Raw genomic sequence first — 21,138 nt, 5'->3', positions numbered from 1 at the left:
CACCTTGCGTACCATGGACTCACAAGGCTGAATCGGAATGTGCGGAGCAAAGTGGGTACAAGGGAGATGAAGGACGTGCCCAACAAGCACCTTGACGGGTTTGACAACTCATCGAGCTTGCTGTCTTCTAGTCGCAGGACTCACAGCAGCGAGCAGACGATTGGTTGCTGGTGTCCGTCGAGAGGAGGAGACATCACACTGCCAACAGGTCACATGGACATGGCTGTTCCCGGATTACGATGTGCGGGGACGGTGGTCTGATTCGTGAACGACTTTAGGGGCGGGAGGGAGCAATCCTACTGACACCTTCTCGAAGGCGGCGCGGGAAATCACGCGACTCTTTACATTCTGCGCCGCATCTGCAATTGCGTGCGTCGCGGCCTTTTTGCGGATACGGAGGCGACAGCGAAATGTTAATGTTGCGCTGCTACCTGCACGGCTCTACGACGTCGCCGAGCCTGCTCTTTGGGGGCATTGAAGCATGGCGTGAAGTTTACACGATACGATACAAGAGCGAGTCGCAAGTTGTGGGCAGTATCGTATGAGGTGGTTGAGACTCGGTACCCTGTTTTTGCGCAGTCGAATGCATCAAACAGGTGTGGGCAGGGATGATTGACAGGGGTAAAGTCAAACCGCTGTGCCGGCTTCGTCCTTTCGTTTCAACATTACGGCAGTCCCGCGCCACGTGTAGGAGAGAAGCCACAGTTGCCTGTCACTGAGTGCGAACTTCGCGGCGCGCTGCAGGTCACTGGAAGCAGACATTGTTGCGATCGCCGCGGTGCAGCCAGCAGACAGACGAACGCTGCGACAAGCTGGCCGCAAGCCCCTTTGCTCACCGCACTGCCGCACGCCCGTTGCTGCGTAAGATTGGGGCCGGTAAGGTCGGCTCTGTCACAAACAGCACCCACGTTAAATGACGAGCGACAAGAGATGCTGAGGGGTTTCTGAGGCCACCACTGCGACCAAGGCGCGGACTAACTGCCTTCTGTCTCGTAGCAGTGCCAACTCAGCACTGCAGGTGGTGTGCCATTGTCGTGCTTGTAGCAGCGCTGCTTCTGCTGCCGTGAGTTCCGACAATGAAAAGAGGAGCGCGTGGAATCTCGTGGATGCCTTATTATGTGGGTGGCAAGGCTGAGCACTGAGCATACCCAGCATGGCAGATCCTTGGTGTTGTGACAGGCGAGCGCACCACCGCACGTCTGGGCTACCACGACCACACCCAACGGCTGCTGTCGAGCAGCTGCTAGGCATGTGGCAGTGATGCCTGGCGGCCTGATGATGCCACTGTGGAGAGAGGCTCTGGCGCTGGCCTGATTGGAGCCCACTTCTTGCAGCAACGGTACGGACGTCATCTGCGAGCGTTTCATTGCTGGGGCGTGCCCAGTGTGCCGGTCCGCGGCTCTCCAAACATTAGGGCTTCGTTAGCAGCTCGCCAGCAGGGAAGGGCTTTCGTGAGTCCAACGTGGCCGGGATGAATCGAATTAGACGGGGCGGCGTAGAGCCCGGAGCCCAATAGCAGCCTGGTCAGGGGCGCGGCTCAAGGGATGCACAAGATGAGCGTGTGCTGGTGGTATTAGCAAAGATTTTTCAGCGGGCTTACCTGCTTCAAGGAGTAGCCCGCCAAGCCGCTCGCCATTTCCTTGACATTTGAGCGTACCTGCCCTAAGGCGACCGTTTCGCCCTCAGAGCTATCCGTCGGTGCCGTGCTACTTACAAAGGGGAGCTGGACACAGACACCATCTCTTGAGCCGTCACCACTCGCCGCGACGCATCCTCACACAATCACCCCGCAGCGCAAGCAAACACAGCCAACATTACACGCGCTGCTTTGGTTTATCCTACGGCCGTGTGCGAACGACCGCATTCGGCATCTGCACCTAACCCCCACGAGCGGCGCCCCGTAGCAACTACCCGAAATACACTACCCTGGTCGTGTCTGCGTCTGCACGTCGCTGCAAGAAATTCAGCTCAGCGCTGTCCGCCTCACCAGCTGACCTGCGTCCACACGCTCACTGCCTGCGCGCCCGCCCAGCGCGCTTGTGCATCCATCCCAACCCGTCGTAGCCGAGAACGCAACGCAGCCTATCGATCCATCTCACGATGCACGAAAGCTCGTAGCTCATGCTCTCTTAGGACCCCAGCTGGCTGTTGATCCTCCTTTGCTATTACTTCCCGTTGGCGCCCGCCCGCCGTATCCACTCCTTCAGTTGCTCCTCTACACCATGAAGAAGCATTAGTACTGCCTCACGTTACGCATCTTGCATTTTACCAGCAAACATGTCGTTGCTCAACGACTCATTCACCAGGCCCCGGATGCCGTCGCCGTCACCAAGTTTTGCACGCATGACGGCGGCCATCAGCATTCCTGGCTCTAGGGGCAGCCCAGCATCCACACCCTCCTACCTCAATGCCTCCCTCCAGTCGACACCAGAGGGCATTGTGCCTATCATGTCGAGCTCGCTACCGGCCGTGCCGTCCTATAGCCTCCCCGATGCGCTTCTGCCGCCACCAATGACAGCAGCGCCTACTTCGTCTCCATCTGCCATGGCTGAGGCTCTCGGCAAAGGACCTGGTCTGATCCGAAGGGTCAGCCGCGGTGCGCAAGGCATCCCAAACAGGTTCCGCCGGAACAACTCGCAGGCACACCGAGATCGAAGTCAAGGACCAGTCGTCATGCGCAGACGAAGTGACAGCAGGACAGCCGCCGACGGCGAGGCCTGCATCTCGGACTTTGACGCATTCGAAGAGGAGGACGCAATCGACGATGCATATGGCGAGCCCATCAACGCGCTGGGCATCTCGAGTACCCAGCCCAGTGTTAGCTCAATACCAGACTCAGCAGTCGTAGCACCGGTGCGCAACTCCCGCTTAGAGCAAGGGACCGTTTTGAGGAAGGTCACAAAGAAGGAGAAGAAGGAAATCAACTTGCGCCTCGATCTAGAATCGGCAAAGGTGTTCTGGGACCCTTCTCGACCATCGAAGTGCTTCTACATCGACGATGTAAGACAAATTCGCTCAGGACTGGAGGCCAAGCACTACCGTGAAGAAGTTGGTCTATCAGAAGCTTGGGCACCCTACTGGTTCACCATCGTATACACCGACACATCACGTACCAAAGGTCGGATACGGACTATGCACCTGATTGCACCTGATATTGGTGTATTCAACATGTGGACTGAGACACTCGAGTCAGTCTCACGCAACCGAATCGATATGATGGCGGGCCTGTTGGGCTTTGCGGATAAGAGTGCGAAGCTTGTTTGGCAACGCGAGATGAAGAAGCGCTCAAATGGCGTCGAAGCACCTGACTCTCTGGACTTCCCAAGCACTATCGAGCTGTGCCGTAGTCTGCACATCAACTGCACAGAAGCAACTCTGCGCATCTACTTTAACAAGGCCGACACTCTCAACACCGGTAGACTGAACCAGACGCAGTTCTTGTACTTCGTCAGGCGCCTGAAGGAGCGCAAGGACATCAAGCAGATCTACAAGTCTTTCCAGTCAGGATCGAAAGTAGAGATGGACAAGATCACTTTCTTTGCCTTCTTACAGCACGAGCAGGGTATCGACGTTACAGAGGATCCGGACTACTGGTCGAACACCTTCGAGAAGTTCGCACGTGCCACGAAGACAAAGCAGACCCCAGCAGAAGGCGGCGAGATCCCACTCCCACTTACGATGAGCTTCACTGCGTTCCAGACATTCTTGACCTCGCCTGCAAATTCGGTCATCAAGCCAGTCGAGAAGGATCTGCAGCTCCATCGCCCTTTGAACGAGTACTTCATCTCCTGTTCCCACAACACCTATCTGCTTGGACGCCAAGTCGCCGGGGAGTCTAGCACTGAAGCCTATATTACAGCACTCCAGAAGGGATGCCGTTGCATTGAGATCGACTGCTGGGATGGCAGCGATGGAAAGCCCGTCGTCATGCATGGTCGCACCTTGACATCGAGCATCTCCTTTCAAGACACAATCAAGGTTGTCAACAAGTATGCCTTCGTCGAGTCTCAATACCCACTCATCCTGTCACTCGAGGTACACTGCACTGCAGACCAGCAGGCAGCAATGGTCAAGACAATGTGTGAAGAGTTTGGGGACAAGCTGGTCCTCAAGCCTTTGGACTTCCATTCTCAGACTCTGCCCTCTCCGGAGGAACTGAAGAATAGAGTTTTGATCAAGGTCAAAGCTGCCTCAGAAGAGTTGGACGCCAAAGCTTTGACCAATGAGCTGACGACAAAGAGACGCGAACGAAGCTTCAGCTCGCCGTGGTCTCGACCTATCCAGTTGAACGACGCCATCATCCCCAACTCACCTCTCATATCAAGCCCGCCGTCCATGAGTCCTCCAGAACGCTCAAATATGTTCTGGGCATCACCTCGCACCTCGACCACCTCGACAAACAACACTGTACCGACTTCAGCACTTGTCAGCTCAGCTGAAGACAGCGACAGCCCGCAAGTGACCGCGGCAGAGGAGCGCAAGAAGCAGCCTAAGAAGAATAAGACCAGCAACATCACAAAACTTCTTGGGGACCTCGGTGTTTACACCAAAGGATACAAATTCACCGACTTTACATCCAGCGATGCACAGACATATAACCACATTTTCTCGGTCAACGAACGTGCATTCGAGAAGATGACCAAGCCTGGCTCACGCGAGAAGCATCTTCTTGAGGCGCATAACATGCGCTGCCTGATGCGCGTCTACCCACATGCATTCAGAATCAACTCATCCAACTTCGACCCTCTCAAGTTCTGGAGACGCGGAGTACAGATGGCTGCGCTCAACTGGCAGACCTACGACCTTGGACAGCAGCTCAACGAAGCCATGTTTGCTAGTGGCAACGACCGCACAGGCTATGTACTGAAGCCTGCGGACCTGCGCCTGGAACAGACACCCACCCAGGGTCACAGCAAAGCACCTAAGAAGGAAGTCAAGTTTGCTGTAAAGATCATCTCTGCTCAACAGCTGCCACGTCCTCGGGGCCTTGCTCAGGATGCCAACATCAACCCGTACGTCGAGTTTGAGATGTACAGCGCCGAAGACAACGGTGCCAATGCTGTCGGTGTTGGCGGACAAGATGCTTCTGCACGCAACGGTCACTCGGGCATCGGCAACCCTCTCCGCAAGCGAACTCGCATTGTTGAGGGCAACGGATACAATCCGGTGTTCGACAGCGAACTGCAGTTGACCGTTCGCACGAGATTTCCGAGTCTAGTCTTTGTGCGCTGGACCGTCTGGAACTCGCTCGATGCGCGCACTACCAACCATGCGCCGCTCGCTACTTTCACTGCCAAGCTCAACAGCCTTCAGCAAGGCTACCGTCATTTGCCTCTCTTCGACAGCAACGGCGAACAGTACTTGTTCTCCACTCTATTCTGCCAGATCAAGAAGCAGGATGTTGTGGACGCTCCAGAGCAGGTATTGGAGCGCACTGGCTCCCGCAGGTCATCCATCGAGCCTGCCAGTCCCTCAATCGAGGCCATCAACGCCAATCCGAAGCGCAACTTCGTCAGGCGCTTGATCAGCCGAGCTCCCAGCGCGGGCAGCAGGCGCAAAGAGGAACGAATCACTAGCGAGTCTCGCGAGTCAGATTTAGACTTGATGAGTCGCTCAAGCACGTTTGAGCGATAACAGGCGCCTAGCGATTTATCCCACCCGGCTGACGACGACATCGACGACATCCTAGACCAAAGACACGCGTCTCCACCGCCAGGACCAGTGGTTGTATTCCTATCACATTTGTACGATTGATCAATTGGTGTTCATCGGCGTTTCGGGTCCACCCAGGCCCTGCTATGGCTTACGCCACGGCAGGAGCCGCGGCATCCTGTTTTCATCTACCTTTCTCGGACGATATACCTGCATTGAGTCACCAACGCCGCACACACATAGTCTATCCACGCGATGTCACCGATACGCATTTGCAAATTGCGCCCGTCGAAACAAGCGGCCACCTCGATGTTAACCCTGGTTTTTTCTGATCAGTCGACACGACGATCTTTGTTTACTTCACTTTGCGTTTCGCATATACCCTTTTCATTCTTGCATTTGGGTTACATTAGGGCCATTGGCGCAGGACCATGCAGGAGCTTGCTTGCTTGCCTGCGGTCATGGCACTGGAGCAACACTTCGGCGATATCCCTAGATTTGTTTCCTTGAGCTTCGTTGCTCAGTCATTCTGACACCTGTTATTTCACTGTCTCTTTTGTTCACTACCGTACATTAACGAAGCTACGACACCACTTTCGATTCGAATCTGCATACTCATTTACCCATATATGGCTCCCGCTCCGAAAGCAGTCTGAAGGGGGTTTAATCAGCATTCTGTGATTGGCTATCCGATCTTCGCTTCTTCATCGTTGGCAAGGTACCAGGTGTATTGATGCGCATGCATGCAGGACATCTTTACAATGCAGCAGACATTGACTTTCACTTCGACTAGGGACGGGCAGGCCTGGCTGGGTTGGGCGCGAGAAGGACGTCGGCAAATGCACTTCTCGGTCCTTCCCGAGCATTTACGAAGATTTTCATTTTCAGAAGGGGCTCGTATAGAGTTAGAAGGGACTAAGATACCAGCTACGTAACAAAAGCTCAAGGGTCAACACAGAAATGATACCATCGGGCTTCTCCACGAATGCCGCACTTTCACCTTTCCACCTTCTCCACCATCGTGCATTGCATTACATCGAATCGACGAGATTTAAAAATTGACATGCAACCTGATAGCGGTCACCTTCCGATTCACGACGTGTGCCGAGATACTGGCCGTGATCTTCATCGTGTTTTTCTTATCGGCTGAGCTTGAGCAACATGCGCATACTTCGGCGGGTGCAGCCGTCGCATTTGACATCGAAGATTTACGTTGACGTGTCTAGCTTCCGTTGCTTCTTCCCTAGTACAGTTCACGCGCACAGCTGCCAGCGCACTGCACTAGCGATCGTGCCGAACAGGCTACTCGGCCAAGGCAGTAACGATTCAGTATCTATGCCACCCTCATACGATCCCACAAGATTCGACGAAAGCAAGACCACGGGTTGGAGGGCCACCGGAATTGTCCGCGGCAGCCTGTTCCGTGCAGCTGGTTACGAGCGGGAACACCGTTGCGGGGGAACACCAGACACGTTCCGGACGCGGGTTCTCCGCAAGCCACGCGCAAGCGTTGCTTGGTCAGCAGTTGCTGTGGGTGTGCCTTGCTGCCTGCTTGGCTGGAAATGACTCCCTCACAAGGCGCCCGTATGTCTGCAATGATTCGGTGTTGTGCTCGAACCATCAACGATTGCGGAGTGCATATGGGGACTGCATGAAACTGGGTAGAGCGGATGCGACCATCTGCGAGCTGTGGCTGAGAGCGGCGTTTCAGCTGTGCTTGTGTAATGTAAATGTGGCTTCCAGGGCGTAGTGCATGCATGCCATGTCGTGTCCATTGAGTGATGCGGGGGTCCTTGACCATGGTAGATTATTGCAGCTTACCCCACGCGTTGGAGATCAAGGTTGCTGCAGCTGCATGTCGCACTGCATGTAAGTGCCCTTTCGGAAGGCGCCAAATGTCAAAGGTCTTTTGATGCGATTCTCATTACCAGCATACGGCTTCGATACGAGGTTAAGATGGTCAGACAGGCTGCTGCATGCAAGCTTCTTTGTCCGCAATAGTGGCAATCTGCAGGATGTGCAGGCACGAACCGCTGATTTGGAACTGCTGAGCTTTGTGTAGTGTCAGGTAACCGCGGAATAGCGATATCTTTTTTGGTAATCGATGCTATTGGCTGGGTGGCCATTACCGTTCACAAGCTTACAGCGAAAAGTGGCTTGTGGAGCGTCGTTCGCAGCCGAATATTACTCAACGCATCAACATCGTCGATGTGAGCCTGATTTTGCCGTCCGGAGTCTGCCGCGGAATTGTATTCGGAGTTGTACGTCGCGGCTGATATTGCGCCCATCAGGAAGCGGTCTACAACAGATCAGACCGTGTCACGCTGTGATCGGTGAGAACGGAAGATGAGCTGAACCCTTAGAGGTATAATTGGCAACATGTAGTGGTAATGCTGACCAAGACATGTGCCCTCGGGGATTATGTGTGCCTGTTCGATGAAAATAAGAGGCAAGAATAGCCTGCGTAGGAAGGTATTGATGCCATGAGCTCTAGAACAGGGTTGAGAACAACGTGTGCCCATCGCGGAAATTCATCAAGTTGCGCAAGGTGGAAAAGACAGCTGTCGTGGGCACAGGTGGAATCATCCACAGCAGTGTCCGTCAGGATTCGTACGTACGACAGAATACACCGTAGTTTGCGTCCAAGTCGCGCGGTTCGATAGAGGCAGACATGTCGTGGTGAGTCACTCAGAATGCCACTTCCAGTGCGCCCAACTGCACAGGTCGAAGCAGGACACCACCGGCCACGTTCCGGTCAAGAACCCCACTGTGCAAATATGGATTTACCTGCATGCTGCAATGGATGTAGCAACCAGCAGACTGTATCGTGGACTCTGCACAGTACCTATGCCTCCACTGCTGGCCAGGTCATGAGCCGGAGTAGCAGTGCATAAATGAGAGTGCTGCATCTTCGCTGCTATTTGTTCATCACTTTTTCGACTTTTGCTCCAGCTGACGTCCTTTGCCCGCAATCAGCCGCGCTGCAATGCAACGTGGCAACCCACATTTGCGGCAGGATTGGGCGGATACCAAGGTCTTGAGGCGTCTTATGTTGTCGGAGTGATACACAAATCCCAAAGTCGTGTCGGTATTATGTTGTCAGCACAAAGCCAAATCGTGCATGGTGTTGACTTGACTCGAATTGTGTCGAAGCCCCGTTTTGGCGCCAGAAAATATCAGTTGCCTAGTATGCTAATTTGTGCCTCCTCTTGTCCTATCAATCGATGCAGAGAAAGGCTAGTATAGGTACACAGCATGAACCCCCACATTGCTCTTCGATCTGGAATGATCGACCGGGCTTTGCCGCGGGCGTGAGTCGCTGTTCCAACCTCCAAGCCACAGGTTGAAGCAAGCTTGATCAGTCCATGTCCGACGTTGACTTCTGCACTACTGGCGCGCATGCGAAGATTGACAATGGCCAACGGCTAACTGCGCGGACGATAGCCCAGTGCGTTACCGGGTGCTAGCCATGACAGTGACCGAAACGTCCTCCAGCTCCAGGTAGACATGCTAAGGCAGGCGATGACGAGAGAGCAAGCTGGTATACCTTCTACAGCCGTATCTAATTGTGTGGCGGGCAATCTAGATGATGAACAGGAGTGCAAAAGCGATATCGAGGTGGTGTTTACGGTTGAACCGTGGACGTGCGTCCCTCGGCTGGTGATTGACCCTAACGCACAGATCATCACCATCACCAAAAACTCAACACTTCCATGGACATGTTGTGAAGATTAAATAAAAAAGAATATCTCTCCGACGGGGAATCGAACCCCGGCCTCCTGCGAGCTGTCCAGGGATGACAAGCAGAAATACTGACCACTATACTATCGAAGATGTCCAATTTAAAATTGGGAAGAGATGTGATCCATGAAGAATCAGCCAATTACCATAAATATAACTTTAATTTTGAGACAAGACGATCGCATTGTCCCCGTCGAAATACGATAGTTGTCGCCAACATACCACTGAAATTCGGCATGCAGTCCGAGTCTTGCCGTGGCAGCTACACTGGACTTGGTCATACGGAGTTGCCTCTCAAGACATTCTTTCCATTCTTACAGGTCTAACATTCCGCAATTAGTGTTTTATCTCCGAGCTGGCCGTGTCATTGTAGTCCTCGTGTTATGGATCAATTTTTAGGAGCACCTGAACCTCCTTATTGGCGGCAGGTTTTGCGGTTTCCTTGAGGACCAGTCTGGAATATAAAGAAACAGCAGACTGCAACGACTGGGGTGACATGGGACGGTTCGTAGCTATCCAAGCCGGCACATTTGAAGGCTCGTAGGTACCAGTGATCAAGATGGTAGATGCCTGGCATTCTTCAACGCAAGCTATGTCCGATATCCTGGAAAGAATCATCTGATGCAAGAAGATTGTATATCGCATGCTTGTAGAAAGTTGTCATTGCTTTCGACTCGCGTTGCCAGTCATCGAGGTCATTTTGGATGATACAGAGTGAGTCGATTCAAATGTACAGATAGACAAGTTGATGTATAACGTGCAAGTGTTTGGAAATAATGCCATAACTTCTTAATTATTGGATGGCTGCGGAAGGTGTGCAGATTTCTCGTCGTCAAAGTAAAGCATATTGGAGGACCCCAAGCATGACTAAGGTGAATGTATTCGACCTCGGTAGGATGTCGAGCATGCTTCCAGACGGGGAATCGTGCGAAGTGCTTGCGAATCGGATCAGCCTCGAAAGTATCTTAGACCTGGTGTCAACGACGCTTGTTTTCTTAGATATAATCCGCGATCCGCGATCTTGCTACTCTGAGGCTTTGCGCTGAAGGAACGCCAGTGCTCCTCGGTGATGCTCAGCTTCATATGCGCTATAAAGTATTAACGTCAGTCCAGTTGTAGCGGAGGATTGTATCTCGAGTAAGCAAAATGCTAACAACCCGGCAGCCTGAGAACAAAGAAGTCGATGTTTCGATCAATACAGCCGTCATGCCGATCAACTTGATGTGGAATTGTTGGGCCTGGATTGCAGGACGTGGTTTGGAGCCGTAGACGAGAGGCTTTGTCAGTGCTGTGTGTGATCATGGACGAGCTGTATTAACCCGAACTGCTCCAGGTAGATTCAGAGTTTGGATGTAATGGCTGACACTGATAGCATTGTTTCCGGATGCGCACACATACGTAGTAGTCTTGTGCTACGGCCTCCGACAAGCCTCGCCATGTCGAGGGAGCTTCCTCTCTGTCCAAATGTTACCTGCCACCATATCTACGGCACAGCTTTGACTGCGCTCCCCGCATGATGTTGAGCAATCAACGTAATCGAAAGACTCGGTGACACGATGTTTGAGCGGTATTCGTGGAATGCCTGGTTAATATACCGCCGACCGGCTGGTCGATAGGATCCTGGGTAGGTTCGCGGTCTGATTCAGATTCGCAGTCACAGTGAGAGGTGCTATTCTCGGCAACCAAATGTATTGTGTAATTGATCAAGGCATAATGCTGTTTCGATCACTCTGGAAGCGCATCATATGATCGCAAGAACGCCTTAACGCCTGTTCCATGCTCTTTTTCAAACACTCCTTCGAGTAGCTCAAGCGCTCTGCGATGCCTTCCACTTCTTCATCCTCTTCTTGATGTCCGACTCCGTCTGTTGCATAGGATTAAGTTTCCTATCCCTCGCCATCTTCCCGTAGTCTTCGCCATACTTATCGTTCAGCCTATCTAACCATTCTCCCTCTCTGTCACTCTGTTTCCTGGGCGCCTTCCTCGCGCCATTCCTCGCCGCTTCTTCCAGTTCGCTGATCACTGGATTCTGCTGCTCGTTCTCCCTGCGCTCAGGTATCATGGCAAATCCGTTCCACTCAGCCTCACCATCGCTGTCTTCCAAATCATTCAGCGGGTCGTTGAGCGGGTTGAACTTCTCCTCAGTCTGCCCTGTTACGCGCAGAATAGCGCCGGTCTCGGGGTCGCGCTCGACCTCGATTTCTTCGATGTCGATTGCTTGGGTGGGCTGCTTAGAGACGATGTTCAGGCGGTTTGCGGTGCTGTCGGCGGCGGTGTCGGAGCGGGAGGACTTGGGATCGTTGAGGCCGAGAAGCTTGATCGTCTTTTCTGTACCGCCTGTTGCGTGGTTGAGGCGCGACGTAAGACCAAGACGGCGGTAGTTCTGGGAGAGTGTTTCCTTCTGGTTCCTGCGGTCTGATCAGTAAGAGCCTTGGTCCTTGTGTTCCTTGGGACATACCAGTGCTTTGCAATGATGGGGTTACTCAGAACCTTCTTCTTAGTCGGACCATTCTGACGCTTCTTGGGGAGCGAGGATTTGTTCTTCTTCTTCTGGAGTTCGCGACCCATTTCGTATGATCTGTGAGAGTTGCGAGGGTTTTTAAGGTAGTGCGAGGTGACGGCGTCAAATTGTCCTCTCGCTCAGTCGCTGCTTCCCAAAATTTCGCACTAGCGAATGAAGCTTATCGATAGCTTAGCGTGGTTTCCTGGCCTGGCTCCGATGTAGGTGTTCACATGCTTTGACCCTGTGGCCTCTCAATTCAACACAGCCCGGGATCAAGCTAGTCAGTACGCGTCCATCATGGTGTCGCACCGCAATCAAACACTACTGTCGTTATCGATATTCCTTGGCGTGCTCGCATGGAATGCTTCTGCAGCAGCAGTTAAGGGTGGGACCGGAGGGGTGCCTGTGGGGCAATTGAGCGTACATGAGATTGAGGAGCAATTGCAGGTATGTTTTGCAACGAAAGTTCATCTGAAGCTCAAGTGCTATCTACTATGATCTTGAAATGTACACTATCAAGGTGCACGTGAAACAGCGTCGATGATGAGCACCATATTGTCGCGTGCTCAACACCAGGCTAACTTCCCCAGGAATGCCCGCTCGTTCATGCCCTCAACGAGCACAAGATCGCTACCAACCCTACGACGTCCTCGTTGAGCTCCCAGATCTTCGCCGTACTCTTCCCTGGCAGCCCGGCTGTGAACGCACTCCTTGCCACGTTGTACATCTCTGGCCCACCCAACTTCCTCCTCGCACTGTGCCCGCCGAACATCGATCCTTCCTCGCTCTCGGTCATGGTTGCTTTTGCTGTTGGCGGACTGCTTGGTGATACACTCTTCCATCTTCTGCCTGAGATCTTCTTGGGCGAGGATGAGCCTGCGAGCGTCAAATTCGTTATGGTCGAGCCAAACAAGAACTTGCTACTAGGTGTAGCCATTTTGGTTGGCTTCGTGACTTTTGTAGCTATGGATAAGGCGTTGAGAATCGCGACTGGGGGAGGGGGAGGTCATGATCACTCTCATGGCCACTCCCACGAAAAGGTCGAGGCTACGGCCAAGGCAAGTGGTGTGGAAACCAGCAACTCGAAGGACGGCGTGCGCTCTCGCAAGCCTGCTGCGACTGACGTGCTTGTCGCAGCTGAGAAAGAGAAAGAAATTAGTGCCACCGTCAAGCTCGGCGGCTATCTCAACCTCATTGCCGACTTCACCCACAACATTACTGATGGCCTTGCCCTCAGCTCGTCTTTCTACGCGTCTCCTACAATTGGTGCTACCACTACGGTTGCTGTGTTCTTCCATGAGATCCCTCACGAAGTCGGAGATTTTGCTTTGCTCATCCAGTCAGGCTTCAGTAAGCGGGCGGCGATGGGTGCCCAGTTCGTAACGGCTGCAGGCGCTTTCCTTGGGACCTGCATTGGCATTGCAGTACAGGAATTCGGTGGTAGCTCAGCCACAGCCGAGGCTGCTGGCGCCGGTCTCTGGGGTACCAGTCTCCAGTGGGGTGATATGCTGCTGCCATTCACAGCAGGTACCTTCTTGTACGTTGGTACGGTAGCTGTAATTCCTGAGCTACTGGAGACCGGACCAAACAAGACCGAAGAGCTCAAAAAGACACTCGCGCAATTCGCCGCTATGTTCACAGGTGCGGGTATCATGCTTGCGTAGGTCACCCCGCCGTACACGCGTCCCAACTTTAACTAACACGTATACAGAATCTCTTGGTCTTGAGCTGCAGTCATCATTTCGAGCAGGTGTCCCATTTTAGTTTGGATTCTACCTTAGTCGCCAGGCGTCTCTCACCGCGCTTTTATCACCATGTCGTATTTCATGACGATCAAAAGCATCCGCATTGCGAGGAAGCTGTAATTAGAAAAGATTTAAACCGAGCCGGCGAAATGGGCACTGGCGCGTGCTACACGGACGTCTCATGAAATAGGTATAACTCCAACGCCGTATCATCAATGGTACATACAATCGCAAATCGCATCGTATGAAACGCTTTCCGGCTGTGACCGGCTCTTCATACGATTCAGATCGTACTCCTGCTCTACTGCGCAAACCAGAGCCCATACAATAGGTACCTGGGATCGGCCTGTTCACGCGCGCCACAATCCCTCACAGTTTTTATTTCTGTCATTTTCACGGAAGAATATGCAAAGCCGGAGCTGTATCTCAGTCTTGTTAATTATGCCATGAGGCCGAGATGCAGAGTCCGGCTAAGTTGCTGCAAAGTAATTGCAGCAGACACCTATGAATCGCAACAGATCTCCAAGCACCAGCTTTCGAGAGTGCCTTACCATGGCTTGCTACCTCAAAGTCTGTTGATGAAGGGTAGTGCGGCATCGCCAAGGCAGCACTATTTTGAGACAATGCTACCGCATCTGACATTGGACAAAGTCAACGATTCGACATGAATTTCGCAGACGTTCCCGCTTTTCAGATTGCAATACTGACGCCGCAATTCAATGTATTGCTCCATGGTAGTTGTCGGATCCTTGCATCAGGACGATTCGAGCATGGTGTGCGACAGCTCTTGACAGAGAGACACGCCGAGATGGGGAGCTTTGATCACATAGCCGATGCTGCATCCCATACCGGTAGCAAGCTACAGCTCGGGGTGACGCTAGTACTGCCGCCTTACCGTACACATGGCACGCTTACTTGCGCTGGCCGGTGAGCAGACTTTATTATATCCACTAGAAACCCCGAAGTGGCTCGATACTCGACCATTGCGTGTGTTCTTTGACCTTGCCATATAAGTTGTCCTACATCCCTCTGTACGATTCTCCGCACCGCATTCGACGACTTAAATTTTGACCTGCAACTCAGCCGCACGACTTGCACGACACTTGCATCTACAGCATTTCAGACACACCATTCCCCACACTTCAATATCCAAACTACTGTATACCAGCATCATCTACCCAAACAGACATCTTGAGAGCAAGAAGAGATGCCCAAGGCCGATATGTACACCATCATTCGCCCACGCTCGACTCGATCACGCCCACGATCGGTCCTCGTTTTCCTCCTCTTCGTTCTCTGCGTACCGATCTTCCTCTACCAGCTCGTACCTACTTTCACGCAGTCTACGGACGCTCTCATCGAAAAGGTCATCGCTCATTTCCGTGAGCAGCCCTGTACAACAGACATGGGAGATGCACACTGCTGCGCTCTCTATATGAAGGCAACTCCATGCGTGGAAGAATGCAGGAAGCAACATGTCGACCGGGAAACCTTTACTCTGACACTCGAGTATGACGAGTGCGCCAACACTTGCTTACGCAGCTGGGAGAGCTGCAATGGAGCTCAAAGAGTTCACACCACATAAGCCGTGCCTCGCAAAGAATAACAGAGACTTCAGTCGGCGGCCTAGCTGCTTTCCGTAGACAGTATCTCGCATCGACATCGACATCACTGTAGCTGGTGTTGCTGCGCAATACAACTGCCAAGCCCTAAGACGGCAGTCGGCCGGATAGCACGGAAGAGTCCAAACTTTTGCATGCACAGTGAGCATGGCAATCTACTTTGTAAATATTGCGGTGCTACGGATGCGAGCGACGGTTTGTCGAGACTCGAGAGGGCAACCGACAGGAACCAAGCGAGCCGAGGATGGTGGAGCTGGGCGCCTACAAAAGTGTGGAGAAGATACAGAGAAAGGATTTTGAATGAAGAATTGAACATCTGTGCGCCGGCAGATCGCTAGGGGGCAAATGAGGTTCGCACGAGATGGTATTCGGTCGGTGCAACGGCCAGCACCTTGAGAATGAGATGGTGACGAAAATTGATGGAAGATGAAAAGGAGAGAATATCCGTGCCCTTGCCGATTGATGCATTACCGGTGAGCGAATGGTGCTACGAAATTTACGATTGATGGATATATAGCCTTGGGAACAAATGCAGACGGTCGGTACTTCGACTTTGTTTCTTGAAGATGCTTTTCGTGCTTCCCGCGAATAACGTACCCCACGGGCGAGTCGGACACACGGGCGAGTCGGACACTTTTGCCAAGACCCTACTAAACCCCACCCTATTATGGCCTAAAACACCACACTCCAGCGCTGCAAGGTGCAGTACAGCTTAGAATATTATTTAGAGACTACTTCTACATTATTCTTGCATATTTGCGCGTTGTGCCTAGTCTAATTACACTGTCTATAGCGTAGTTAGGAGGGCTTAACTACTTTAGCGCGCACCTGCTTCTTTAACTTCTTTCTATTACTACATGCCCTAAACTCCTTTAGAGCTACTATCTACTACCCTTCCTTAACTATAAGGGTCCCTTCCTTCTAGATTTGTTTTCTTTTGCGCGGTTTACATTCTGTGGTAGTTGCTAGAGCTGCGTGAAGCTTAGCGTTCTCCTGTTGCGCTAAAACTAGCTTATGCAATAGAATTGCTCCCCCCTTTGCATAGTGCTTAAGTGCGCTTAGCACAGAATTAGGTAAGCTACCCTACTACTTCTTATACTTCTCTTAAATTAAAGTTAATTGCAACTAAAGTTCTAGGGTATTACTAGGGGTTTATAACTACTAGGGCTTGTTATTATTAGGGAGTTATAGTAACAGAGTGCGTAGCTTTATATTAAGCCCTATTATAACCTATTCTAGGTTAAAGGGGACTAGTCTAGCGCCTTAGAATCCTCCTTAGATATTACTTAAGGTAAATATAGCATTATAGGCTGCTTTAAAGCATAGCAGGAACTTAAGCTTTGTAATATAGTTAATCTAGTTATATATAACGTAAAGCACCACTGAGCCAGACACACCACCAAGCTAGACACTTTTTCTTGGCATTGTGAACACCATGTACATCGGGAAAAGTTTTTCCATTGTTGAAATTAGGAAATTGTGGCATTGTACTGTGGGCAACAGTAGGACTTGTAGGCCTATAATAGTTATTTAATGTGCATTTAATGTCTAGCTAATTTTAAGCTAACAGCTCTAACAGTCCTAACAGCTGCAATAGCTAGAACAACTCCTAATCCTACTACAATAGTAGCTCTACTTAATAAACTATACTTTTATTATATTAATATACTACTAAGTCTCCTCTTTAAAATAAGCTATTAAATAATATTATAGGCCTATTAATAGAATAGTTATTAAGTATAGAAGGTTTTAAGCTTAATATTCCTTACTAAGACACTAAGTTAAGATTCTTTGCTAGGGCTCTAGCAGCCTAAATATTAGAAAATACAAGAATATTATTTAAGAATAGTAGGTAAACTAAGAATTCTACGCCCAGGCCTGCCTGTTCTGCAGTGTGTGCTTGTTAGCAGGTGCTTTGTTGTGTGCTGTTGCAGCTGCAGCTGCTACATTGTGTGCTGGCGCAGCTGCAGCTGCTGTGGTGTGCTGTCGCAACTTCAAAACACAAACCTTCAACAAACAAACCTTCAACGCTCTATAACTTGTGTTGTAGTAGGCCTATAACAATTTTTTTTGCTTATTTTAAAGCTACAATTTCGCTCTATCTGTACGTGAAATTTTGCAATTTTTAAATATTTAATACTAACGTAGATTATCACAGAGCTAGCCATATCACCAAACTAGCCATTTTCTCTTAGCACAACTAACACAAGTTACTGCAACTACAACTACTTACTATTAAATAGTGACCTAGCATACTATGTGCTTACATTAGATTTAGAAGATATTTCTACACCCTCCTAGCACGTTTGTGCGTTGTGTCTAGTCTTGCTGCAGTTCCTACAGCGCTGAACAGTTAACTAAGCTCCTAGTTAACTACCTCTACCCTAAGTCTTCTTAGATAGCTAAGCTGCTACACACGCCTCAGCAGCTACCTGCAATGCTGCTAGGCTATACTTAAATGTGCCACTATACTAAATCTACTTTCTCTTACGCAATTTTCTCTTAGTTATTACTGCTAATTACTCTTTAAGCTCTTGCACGCAGGCCTTAATAAGGATATTTTTATATAGTATCTCTTTAGCCCCTTTTATAAGCTTTAAGAACCCCTCTTATACTATACTTAGTAATTATTAGAAGGAGTTACTTATAAGCTTAGATTAAGACCTAAACTTGTGTGTATTGCTTAGTGTCTTAGATTACTACAGCGTTTTAGGTAGAGGTACTGCTAGTAGGGTATGCAGCTGCACTTTAAGGTAATCTAACACTACCTATATATTAGTAGGAATAAGCCCTAATACCTTAAAGGCCTTTTAGTAGTTAACCTTTATAAAAATATTAAGGAACATATCCCTAAAGGCTAGTAGGAAGCCTTCCTTATTAATATAGAAGATATATTAGTGTGCTAAGTCTTAAACATGTTAGGAGTACTTACACTTTAATAGTAAGAAATAGACTATATTAAGTAGCTAGAGGATATATAATAAGTAAGGTAGTATATATAGAGTAAGGATTTAGTTCTCTAGGCAATAGTCCTTAAACTCCTAGTTAAGATAGCTCTTATAGCTATCTAAGATAAGTAACCTATATACTCCTACCTAATGTGTCTTTATATGCGTGTTAAAGTGCTTTAACTACTTAAGGCTAAGTACGTTATTTATCTAACTATTCTTAGAGACTAAGAGCTTCTAATTATAGGGTATATCTGTCTCCTTATACTAGGCAGAGATATAGATGTGTCCTTCGTAGATAATAAAAGGCAAGGTTGCATACCTAGCAGCGCAGATGCTCTAGATAACAGTAACCTACTCGCGATCACCTGGCTGAACAAGCTCTGGCTAAGCACGTCTCTCTAAGCCTGTTACAACCTTTAAAGACAAAGCAACACCTATCTAGAACCTAGTTTTATTAAAGTTGTGCATATTATTATTACAAACACTATACTTAACTTAAGTATCCTCTACTAGCTTAAACTATATACTAATTATCTTAGGATCTTCCTGTAGTATCCTTTGTCTATCCTTAGCTTAATTAAAGGCTATTTTAAGCTTGTCTAAACGCGTTATAAGCCTGCTAGCCTATAGTTTACTAACAGGCTCTTCACTACGCACACTAAGTATCTTATTAGCTATATCTGCTACCTTACATAGCTAGGGCGCAAATCCTTGCAAATTAAGGTTAAGTATATACTAGACAATTATCTGCTCCTCTAGTATAGTAAGTTTCTAGCAATTAGCGTGTATGTCTAGTTAAAACGTGATATTGTAAAGGCAATTAGAGACCTGCTAATAAGGTACGTTTAACGCTCTAGCAGCGCTGTAGATACTGCAAAATTAGCTAGCATAGAAGGCCTAGATAGCAAGGATAACTCTGCCTTCTCTAGTAGTATTCTGAAGTTGTTATTATTAAGGCATATTGTGTTAGGGTAAAAGGTGGTCGTGCTAAGAGAAAGTGGCTGGTTCGGTGATATGGCCGGCTTAGTGATAATCTACGTTAGTGCTAGCAGAACTAAGGGTAGCTATGCAACAATGTTGTAATGTTGTTTTAAGTTTGTTAAATATAGGCACTTAGCATTTTGGCTGTTAGCAACATTGGCGCGAAATTGGGGCTGTTGGGCGCAAATTGGGGCCGTTGGGGCTGTTGAACGGCCGTTGCACGACCATGCCACGACTGTCAGCAACAGCCAGTCTGGGCCGGATTTCGAAAAACTTTTCCCGATGTACAGGACAAGCAATTACTTACTACTTGCTACAGAACCTGCGTACAACGCACTTGCATCAGATGCAGACTCTTCTTCTGCATCTTTCTGGCACGTACAAGCGTTGTGCCCAGTCTTCCTACAGTTGCTATAGTGCTGTTGAACTGGCTGTGCTCTTTCTTGACTACTACTACTACGCGCTTTCTTTAACACTGTACAAGCTGCAGCTGCGCTTCTAGCTACTAACAATGCTGCTTTACTATACTCTATTGTGCCCCTATGCTAGATCTGCTTTCTTTTCTAAGTCTTGCGCTTATATTATCTCTGCTAGTTGCTCTTCAAGCTCCTATACACGAGCCTTAATAAGTATATTTTTATACAGCATCTCTTTAGCTCCTTTAATAAGCTTTAAGAACCCCTCCTAAGTAGATGTTAGTAACTATATAAAGCGCTCACTTATAATCTTTAATTATAACCTAAATTTGTAGGTATTGCTTAGGGTTCTAGTTTGCTATAGTGTTTCTAGTAGAGGTATTAGTAGAGGGGTATAAAATTACACTTTAAGCTAATTAAGGACTGCCTACATGTTAATAGGGACTAGCCCTAATGCCTTAAAGGCCTTTTTATAGTTCTTGTACATAAACGTGTTAAAAAACACGTCTCTAAAGGCTAGAAGGAAGCTTCCTTATTAATATAGAAGACGCATTAGTGTGCTAAGTCCTAGACGTGTTACAAGTACCTTAGTTTTAATAGCAAGAAACACACTTTATTAAGTAGCTAAAGTATATATAATAGGTAAGGAGGTATATAGAGGGTAAGGATTCTATTCTCCTAGCAGTAGTCCTTAAATTCCTAGTTAAGGTGGCTCTTATAGCTGTCTAAGATAAGCAGCCTGTACAACCCCCTCTAACGCGCTCTTGTATACGCGTTAAAATGCTTTAACTACTTAAGACTAAGCACATTGTTGGTCTATCTATTCTTAGAGACTAAGAGCTTCTAGCTGTACAGGATATTAGTCTCCTCATACTACATCGGGAAAAGTTTTTTGAAATCCGGCCTAGACTGGCTGTTGCTGACAGTCGTGGCATGGTCGTGCAACAGCTGTTCAACAGCCCCAACAGCCCTAATTTGCGCCCAACAGCCCTAATTTTGCGCCAACGTTGCTAACAGCCAAAACACTAAGTGCCTATATTTAACAAACTTGAAACAACGTTGCAACATTATTGCATAGCTACCCTTAGTGCTAGCACTAGCATTAAATATTCAAAAATTGCGAAATTTCACGTACAGATAGAGCGAAATTGTAGCTTTAAAATAAGTGAAAAATTATTGTTGTAGGCCTACTACAACGCGAGTTATAGAGCGTTGAAGGTTTGTTTGTTGAAGGTTTGTGTTTTGAAGTTGCAACAGCACACCACACCATAGCAGCTGCAGCTGCGCCCGCACACAACGTAGCAGCTGCAACAGCATACAGCATAGCACCTGCTGACCAACACACACACACACACACACACACAGCAGCAGCGCAACAGGAGCTTGCAGAACAGGCAGGCCTAGGCGTAAAATTCTTGGTTTACCTACTATTCTTGAATAATATTCTTATATTTTCTAACATTCAGGCTGCTAGAGCCCTAGCAAAGAATCTTAACTTAGTGTCTTAGCAAGGAACATTAAGATTAA

At 49.2% G+C, this 21,138-nt stretch overlaps 6 protein-coding genes and 1 non-coding gene across 7 annotated transcripts; 3 read left to right on the top strand and 4 right to left on the bottom strand.

The window, feature by feature from the left end:
- Window positions 1-2,277: 2,277 nt before the first annotated feature.
- On the top strand, window positions 2,278-5,634 carry M421DRAFT_101577 (PLC-like phosphodiesterase; the record flags this gene model as incomplete). The annotated part of the gene is made up of 1 exon (XM_033586659.1): window positions 2,278-5,634. The coding sequence occupies one exon, from the start codon at window positions 2,278-2,280 to the stop codon at window positions 5,632-5,634; it is 3,357 nt and encodes a 1,118-aa protein (XP_033447865.1).
- A 1,152-nt stretch (window positions 5,635-6,786) lies between these two features.
- Window positions 6,787-7,605, bottom strand: M421DRAFT_171324 (uncharacterized protein). Its single transcript, XM_033587777.1, has one exon. The coding sequence runs from the start codon at window positions 7,451-7,453 to the stop codon at window positions 6,986-6,988; it is 468 nt and encodes a 155-aa protein (XP_033447864.1). The 5' UTR covers window positions 7,454-7,605; the 3' UTR covers window positions 6,787-6,985.
- Window positions 7,606-9,401: 1,796 nt separating this feature from the next.
- Window positions 9,402-9,486, bottom strand: M421DRAFT_t77. Its single transcript has one exon. It is a non-coding gene; the product is annotated as a tRNA-Asp (tRNA).
- A 1,714-nt stretch (window positions 9,487-11,200) lies between these two features.
- M421DRAFT_64623 (uncharacterized protein) lies at window positions 11,201-11,961 on the bottom strand (the record flags this gene model as incomplete). Its single annotated transcript, XM_033596179.1, has 2 exons — window positions 11,201-11,801; window positions 11,852-11,961. The coding sequence occupies 2 exons, from the start codon at window positions 11,959-11,961 to the stop codon at window positions 11,201-11,203; spliced, it is 711 nt and encodes a 236-aa protein (XP_033447863.1).
- A 232-nt stretch (window positions 11,962-12,193) lies between these two features.
- Window positions 12,194-13,560, top strand: M421DRAFT_64784 (Zip-domain-containing protein; the record flags this gene model as incomplete). Its single annotated transcript, XM_033596194.1, has 2 exons — window positions 12,194-12,343; window positions 12,487-13,560. The coding sequence occupies 2 exons, from the start codon at window positions 12,194-12,196 to the stop codon at window positions 13,558-13,560; spliced, it is 1,224 nt and encodes a 407-aa protein (XP_033447862.1).
- A 1,150-nt stretch (window positions 13,561-14,710) lies between these two features.
- M421DRAFT_171241 (uncharacterized protein) lies at window positions 14,711-15,267 on the top strand. Its single transcript, XM_033587776.1, has one exon. The coding sequence runs from the start codon at window positions 14,849-14,851 to the stop codon at window positions 15,224-15,226; it is 378 nt and encodes a 125-aa protein (XP_033447861.1). The 5' UTR covers window positions 14,711-14,848; the 3' UTR covers window positions 15,227-15,267.
- M421DRAFT_171240 (uncharacterized protein) lies at window positions 15,268-15,704 on the bottom strand. The gene has a single exon (XM_033587775.1). It carries the CDS (start codon window positions 15,577-15,579, stop codon window positions 15,310-15,312), a length of 270 nt encoding a protein of 89 aa, XP_033447860.1. The 5' UTR covers window positions 15,580-15,704; the 3' UTR covers window positions 15,268-15,309.
- Window positions 15,705-21,138: the final 5,434 nt, after the last annotated feature.

Source organism: Didymella exigua (assembly GCF_010094145.1).
Source record: "Didymella exigua CBS 183.55 unplaced genomic scaffold M421scaffold_16, whole genome shotgun sequence".
NCBI classification, from domain to species: Eukaryota; Fungi; Ascomycota; class Dothideomycetes; order Pleosporales; family Didymellaceae; genus Didymella; species Didymella exigua.
The sequence above is the reverse complement of the archived record's forward strand: the minus strand, read 5'-3'. Positions and strand labels throughout refer to the sequence as shown.

Excerpts from the sequence above, each read along its gene's own strand:
- M421DRAFT_171240 (XM_033587775.1), bottom strand. The coding sequence starts at position 15,579 with ATGTTCAATTCTTCATTCAAAATCCTTTCTCTGTATCTTCTCCACACT.
- M421DRAFT_171324 (XM_033587777.1), bottom strand. The coding sequence starts at position 7,453 with ATGGTCAAGGACCCCCGCATCACTCAATGGACACGACATGGCATGCAT.
- M421DRAFT_171241 (XM_033587776.1), top strand. The coding sequence starts at position 14,849 with ATGCCCAAGGCCGATATGTACACCATCATTCGCCCACGCTCGACTCGA.